This window comes from Aotus nancymaae, unplaced genomic scaffold (assembly GCF_030222135.1).
Source record: "Aotus nancymaae isolate 86718 unplaced genomic scaffold, 86718_ANA_hifiasm-v0.15.2.pri h1tg000018l, whole genome shotgun sequence".
In the NCBI taxonomy this organism is placed as follows: Eukaryota; Metazoa; Chordata; class Mammalia; order Primates; family Aotidae; genus Aotus; species Aotus nancymaae.
In genome coordinates, this window is record NW_026988430.1 from 19,090,874 (window position 1) to 19,098,039 (window position 7,166).

A 7,166-nucleotide genomic window follows, 5' to 3' on the forward strand; every position below is an offset into this window, starting at 1 on the left:
TTATTCTGAGACAGCTCTGTCACCCAGTCTGGAGTGCAGTGGCAATCTTGGCTCACTGCAACCTCTGCCTCCCGGGTTCAAGCAATTCTTGTGCTTCAGCCGCCTGAGTAGCTGGGATTACAGGCGTACATCACCATGCCCGGCTAATTTATTTTTTATTTTTAGTAGAGACAGGGTTTTGCCATGTTGGCCAGGCTGGTCTCAAACTCCTGACCTCAGGTGATCTGCCTGCCTTGGTCTCCCAAAGTGCTGGGATTACAAGGGATGAGCCACCATGCCCAGCCAGGCGACCACTATTCTGACTGAAATAATGTAGGTTCATTTGCCTGAATAAGCCAGATTGTAAGTGATTATATTAGAGGAGATTTAATTAACAGCCCAACAGTCAACAAAATCACTGGCCATTGTCCCAGCACATGTAAACGACATGGTGGTTTTCAGGACACAAAGGAGGCCACATACAGAGTTGTCACATTTTATGTAAGGGATGTGCTCCTGAATATCTCACGTAATTGAAAACTCTCAAAATTCAAGCCTAGTTTTCTCACTGGAATGACTGTAAAGTAGGATTTGCATGACTTCACATTTGGACCTAAGGTGAGACTTTTCATTATTATTGTTATTATTATTATTATTTTGAGACAGAGTTTCACTCTTGTCACCCACACTGGAGTGCAATGGCACAGTCTCGGCTCACTGCGACCTCTGCCTCCCAGGTTCAAGCGATTCTCCTGCCTCAACCTCCCAAGGAGTTGGGATTACAGGCATACACCACCACACCCCACTAATTTTTGTATTTTTAGTAGAGACAGCGTTTCACCATGTTGGCCAGGCTGGTCTCGAGCTCTTAACCTCGGCTTCCCACAGTGTTGGGATTACAGGTGTGAGCCACTACGCCCAGCTGAGACTTATCTTTAGTATTGCCTGATTTCAAGTGAGCATAATTCAAATTTACACGGCCCTCTCTGAAGCCCTGTGGAACTGTGAAGGGCCATGGTTTAGCATCTCTGGGACACTGGGGCCCAGCTGTGTCAACCAGATGAGATCCTGGCTCTGGATGTGGTTCTGGGGCCCGAACACAGTGCCTGGAGTCAGGTTGCCCAGGTTCTAGTCCACCCTTTGCTGCTTCCTTGCAGCACAACCCTGGGCAAGCTCTTACCTTCTGGGGCCTTAGCTTTCTCATCTGTGAAATGGGACGTACTCTGGGGATCATGAGGGAAGTTCCTGAACGCAATGCCCTGGGGCCCACAGTAGCAGTGAGTGGAGGTTCGATGGCACCTGTCACATCAGAGGCTCTCCTGCCTCTCCCGGAGCCACCCCTCATGCTGCTTGGAGGACTTTACTCCCTCGGAGAGCCAGGAGAGGGAAGCAAGTCAGGCCAGAGCTGGGGACCGTGGGTCAGCCCCACAGGAAACTAGGCCTGCGGCTCAGGCACCAGGGTCACAGGCTTGGATTGGGCAAGAACAGAGAACCGGTCCCTCTGACCCTGTTCAGGGATATTTGGAGACACCAATAATTCTGAGAAATGTAGAGGCAGGAAGTGAAACAGGGAGGGAGGGGGAATATGGCCAATCCCACCGCAGCCCCTCCTCGCCTGGCATCCTTCCCAAATGGTGCACGGAAGAGTGAGGTGACTGGTGCATGTGAGGGAGACCATGATTCTCCCCCTCCCTGGGGAGGAGAGCAGAGGCAACCCATCCCCCATTCCCACCCCCACACTCCCCTAAGTTCCAATCCATTTCCACCTCTGTTTACTGTCCAAAGTCCTGGGCACTGGAGATGCCAGGTTTGATGTGCTTGGACATACAGACACTCAGACACGGAGATACAGGGGCCCAGGGCCCTCCTATGGACCCTGCCTGCTCCCCTCCCATCGTCCACGGCTGTCCGCCCACCCTCATTCTCCAAGCTTCAGCCCCCTCAGCCCGGCATCTGTACAGCACTGAAGAACGTGGGAGTCAGACCTTGAGACCCTGAGCAAGTAAATGGGAAAGGAGGCAGCGGGAGGCTGGCTGTGGGTGCAGTGGTGCGGAGGGAACCCAGGGTGTGTTGGGGGGTTCTGGGTGGGAAAACATCAGAGGATGGATTCTGGATGGCAGGCCTGGGAGGGGATGGAGGAAAGAAGAAGGGTCTTAGCTGGGTGTGGTGGCTTATGCCTATAATCCCAGCACCTTGGGAGCTGAGGTGGATGGATTGCCTGAGCTCAGGAGTTCGAGACCAGCCTGGGCAACATGGTGAAACCCCATCTCTACTAAAATACAAAAAATTAGCTGGGCGTGGTGGCATGCACCTGTAGTCTCAGCTACTCCAGAGGCTGAGGCAGGAGAATTACTTGAACCGAGGAGGTGGAGCTTGCAGTGAGCCGAGATCTCGCCACTGTACTCCCACCTGGGCCACAGAGCAAGACTCTGTCTCCAAAAAAAAAAGAAGAAAGGTCTCCATGGAGCTGTCAATCAGATGGGAGTAAAGAGATGGACCCCACATTCCAGCTCTAGTCCCGGTCAGCCCCCACCTCAGCCCCAGCCTCAGCCTTGACTCAGCCCCAGGTCCAGCGCCAGCCCTATCATGACCAAGGAGTATCAAGACCTTCAGCATCTGGATAATGAGGAGAATGACCATCATCAGCTCAGAAAAGGTGAGGGCGACATTTCCTGCCTCTGCAAGGAGAGAATTTGGCAGCTCTGGCCCCTCAGCCACAGCTCCTACTCTTGCCGGGAGGGAGTGTGGCTCTCTCTCTGGGTCTGTCTCCCTCCCCCAACACTGGGAAAGGTGTTCGAGCCGCTCCTCTCAGGAGAGGTGCAGGGTGTGGGGTTGGAGTCCCTTTCTTGGGGACAGGTGCCCAAAGCTTTCCTGTGCCTCCTGGCCCTCGAGGGTGGACCCCTCGAGGGGTGTGGGAACAGCTGGAAGCTGGAGAGATGAGGTCACTATCTGCTTCCTATGACAAAATCAGGTCCCCTCTTCCTTTCCCCTTCCAACACCACCCAGGGAGCCCTGGTGGGGTGTGTGTGTGTGTGTGTGTGTGTGTGTATCAGTCAGTTTGGTGAAGGGGGGAAGATTTCTGCGAAGAGTCTGAGTATTCTCCAAGGGGGGATGAGGGGTCTCTGACCTGAGAGAAAACGAGACCCTCTTGCTTCAAAAACAAATCCCCCTTGACCTATTTCTTTGTCCTCCCAGCAAGGAATGTTGTTTAGGCTGAGCAAGGATGAAGTTCTTGGGGGATGGGGTGAAGCGCGCTTTGATGGAAGGAGGGTCCACGGGGGAGGAGAGAGGGCAGGGAGGCCCCCACCCTCCAACCCTCAGAGGACAGGGCTAGCGTGTCTCTTCCCCCTGCTGGGTAGAAGCGATCTGAGGGCCTGAAGGCTACTGCACCTTCTCCCCCTGCACGCAGCCAAAGACGAGTGGAATTCATGACAGAGAAAGAAATCTTCCTCCTTTCCCTACTTTCAGTGGAAGCAGCGACTCCCCTGGCGCGGGCCACTCAGTTGCGTTTCAAGGCGGGGGAGGAGTGGGTGGACTGAGGCTCCGGGATCGGCTGCAGTGACGTAGTCCTGCCATTAGGTGTCAGCAAAAGCTCAGGGCCTCGGTGGGATGGGCGGCTCAGCGCTTCGCCCGCGTCCCCAGCCCTCTTTCCTCCCCGATTTCCAGTCGCCTCTGGCCTGGCAGGGTAGCCCGCTACCCGCATTTCCTCGTGTACATAGTTCCTCCTAGTCTACTAGGGAAGCTTTAGCTTGCTCTCCTTTTAGGACCCCGGAGGTGTGCCAGGCTCCCCTCTGTCTCCGCGCCCCTGACACCCCCTCGTCCTGCAGGGCCGCCTCCTCCCCAGCCCCTCCTGCGGCGTCTCTGCTCCGGACCTCGCCTCCTCCTGCTCTCCCTGGGCCTCAGCCTCCTGCTGCTGGTGGTTGTCTGTGTGATCGGATCCCAAAGTGGGTGCCCCAGGGGTGGACAGGGAAGGTGGCCATACTGGGGGGTGTTGACCGGCGACCGTGGCGGGGGAGTGGTGGGTGCAGGGGTGGTGGACGTAGCCCTCCCATTTTGTTCTCTCTGCACCCTCTCCTGGCCAGACTCCCAGCTGCAGGAGGAGTTGCGGGCCCTGAGAGAGACGTTCAGCAACTTCACAGCGATCACTGAGGCCCAGGTCAAGGGCCTGAGCACCCAGGGTGAGGGGGCTGGGGCCAGGCTGGGTCAGGGTCTGGGTCTGGAACCGGGGCAGGACTGGGGCTGGGGCTGGAACTAGGGCTGGGGTTGGGGCTGGGGCGGAAGCTGGGGCTGGGGCCGGGGCCGGGCTGGGGGGCCTGGAGCTGGCACTGGGGCCTGGCTGGGGGCTGTAGGGGCGCTGAGCAAGTCTCTCCCCCAGGAGGCAATGTGGGAAGAAAGATGAAGTCCCTGGAATCCCAGCTGGAGAAACAGCAAAAGGACTTGAGTGAAGGTCAGAGAGGGAGTGTGGATGGCTGTATGTGAGTGTGAGTCTGTGTGTGTATGTGTGTCAGTGTGTGAGAATGTGTGTATGTGTTAGTGTGGGTGTGAATGTGTGTTGAGTGTATGTGTAAGTATATATGTAAATGCATGTACGTATGTGTGTGTTGTGTGAATGTGTTTTATGTGTGTTGTGTGTGCATGTAAATGTGAAGGAGTATATGTGTGTTGTGTATGTGTGTATGTATGTGGGGGTGAGAGTGTGTTGTGTGTGTAGTGTGTGTAGTGGGTAGAGGTGTGTTGTGTGTGAGTGTATGTGGGTGTGTTGAGTGTGTATGTGGGTGAGGGTGTGATGTTAGTGTGTGTGTATGTGTGGGTGAGGGTGTGTCATGTGTGGGAGTGTTTGTGTGAGGGTGTGTTTTGTGTATGCGGGGGTGTGTTTGTGTGTGTGGGTGTGTTGTTAGTGTGTGTTGTGTGTTTGGGTGAGGGCTTGGTTGTGTGTGTGTTGGGTGAGGGTTTGTTATGTGTGTTTGTGTTTGAGAGTGTGGGTGAATTTGTGTTGTGTGTGAGTGTATGATGTGTGTTTTTTGTGTGTGGGTGAGGGTGTGTTATGTGTGTGTGTCTGTGTGTGAGGGTGTGTTGTGTCTGTGCGTGAGGGTGTGTTTGTGTGTGTTGTGTTGTGCTTGTGAGTTAGGGTATGTTGTGCGTTTTGTGTGTTGTCTGTGTGTGTATGTGGGTTAGGGTGCATTGTGTGTCTGTGTGTGGTGTGTGTGTGGGTTAGGGTGGTTGTGTGTCTGTGAGTGTGTGGGGGAGGGTGTGTTGTGTTTTGTGTGTCTGTATGTGTTGTGTGAGAGTATATATGGGTTAGGGTATGTTGTGTGTCTGTTTCGTGTTTTGTGTTGTCTGTGTATGTGGGTTAGGGTGTGTTGTGTGTATGCATGTGTGTGAGGATGTTTTGTGTGTATTGTGTATGTGGGTTAGGGTGTGTTGTATGAGTGTGTATGTATGAGGGTGTTTTGTGTGCGTTGTGTATATGTGGGTTAGGGTGTGTTTTGTGTCTGTGTTGTGTATGTTGTCTGTGTATGTGGGTTAGGGTGCGTTGTGTGTGTTGTGTGTGTCTATGTGGGTTAGGGTGTGGGGGGTGTATGTGTATTGTGTGTGAGGGTATGTTGTGTGTGTATTGTGTGTGTGGGAGTGTGTGTGTGTGTGTGTGTGTGTGGTGTGGGGGCCTCTGAGGCCAACTCCACTGCTGTTAGTGGCACCGCAATTGGCCCCAGCTGGAGGATGCGGGGCTGACCTCGTTCCCCTCCCCTCATTCCGCATCTCCGCAGATCACTCCAGCCTGCTGCTCCACGTGAAGCAGTTCGTGTCTGACCTGCGGAGCCTGAGCTGTCAGGTGTTGGCGCTCCAGGGCAATGGTGAGGAGGCCAGCCTGGCCCACTCGCGGCCTTCCCCGTGCCCCGGCGTTCCAGGCAGCGCCTCAGCCCCTGCGCCCCGTTTCTTTCTCCCGCTCAGGCTCGGAAAGTGCCTGCTGCCCGGTCAACTGGGTGGAGCACGGGCGCAGCTGCTACTGGTTCTCTCGCTCCGGGAAGGCCTGGGCCGAAGCCGACAACTACTGCCGGCTGGAGAACGCGCACCTGGTGGTGGTCACGTCCTGGGAGGAGCAGGTGAGGGCCCCGACGGCCTGGGAGGCTGGCTGGCCTCAGGAAGAGATCACCACCTGCCTCCTCTCTCCTCAGAAATTTGTCCAGCATCATACAGGCCCTGTGAACACCTGGATGGGCCTCCACGACCAAAATGGGCCCTGGAAGTGGGTGGACGGGACGGACTACGAGACGGGCTTCAAGTGAGTGCGCGCCCCCGCTAGGTCTGTCCGGCCGCCTTCCCGCCTGTGGCCCTGGGTGGAGGGGTCTGCAGCAACCTGGCTGCGGGTCCGACCTCCTGGGGGCCACAGCTGGCTTTGTCCCCAGGAACTGGAGGCCGGACCAGCCGGACGACTGGTACGGCCACGGGCTCGGAGGAGGCGAGGACTGTGCCCACTTCACCGCCGACGGCCGCTGGAACGACGACGTGTGCCAGAGGCCTTACCGCTGGGTCTGTGAGGCAGAGCTGCACAAGCCCAGCCAGGAGCCTCCTCTCTCTTAATTTATTTCCTCAATGCCTAGACCTGCCGAAGGTGTCCGGGACTGGGGATCCGCCCATCTGGGGGCCTCTTGTGCTTTCTCGGGGCTTTGCATCTGGGATTTCAAGGGCAGGGGAAGGATGGTGTCTGAGAAATGTCGGTGATGTTTGGACGGTGGGGAGCTTGAAACCTGGGGCGCCTTCTGCAGTTTGCAGGTTATCATTGTCAACTTTTTTTTTTTAGAGTAAAAAGAAATAAATATACCTAAACGTTCTATGAGTTGTCTGGTTATTGGGGATTAGGAAAGCAGGAGTGGGTTGGTTGGCATTAAGAAGCCTGGGGAGGGCAGGGCACTGTGGCATCTTGAGAACTGTGTGGGCTTTGGGCCAGAATGGCCAGACTTTGTTATTTACAGATATGTGAGTTTGGGCAAATTATTCTGTTTTCTGTGTCCCAGCTGTAAACGAGCCATCTTACTGGAGGCCATTCTACTTGGAGCAATAACCTCAGAACAGAACCACCCAAGATATATATATATGGAGAGAGAAAGAGAGAGAGAGAGAGAGAGAGAGAGAGAGAGAGAGAGATGGTGTCTTGCTCTGTTGCCCAGGCTGGAGTGCGGTGGCACGAT

At 55.2% G+C, this 7,166-nt stretch overlaps 1 protein-coding gene across 2 annotated transcripts; it reads left to right on the forward strand.

Annotated features, from left to right (window-relative positions):
• The first annotated feature begins 1,758 nt into the window (after nt 1–1,758).
• On the forward strand, nt 1,759–6,809 carry ASGR1 (asialoglycoprotein receptor 1). 2 transcript variants are annotated; one of them, XM_012457417.3, is made up of 9 exons: nt 1,759–1,981; nt 2,490–2,635; nt 3,807–3,923; nt 4,062–4,157; nt 4,355–4,426; nt 5,745–5,831; nt 5,929–6,080; nt 6,153–6,259; nt 6,384–6,809. In XM_012457417.3, the coding sequence occupies exons 2-9, from the start codon at nt 2,566–2,568 to the stop codon at nt 6,556–6,558; spliced, it is 876 nt and encodes a 291-aa protein (XP_012312840.2). In that variant the 5' UTR covers nt 1,759–1,981; nt 2,490–2,565; the 3' UTR covers nt 6,559–6,809. The 2 variants fall into 2 exon arrangements, with proteins under 2 accessions (XP_012312840.2, XP_012312842.2); XM_012457419.2 differs by having other exon boundaries at nt 2,541–2,635.
• Nucleotides 6,810–7,166: the final 357 nt, after the last annotated feature.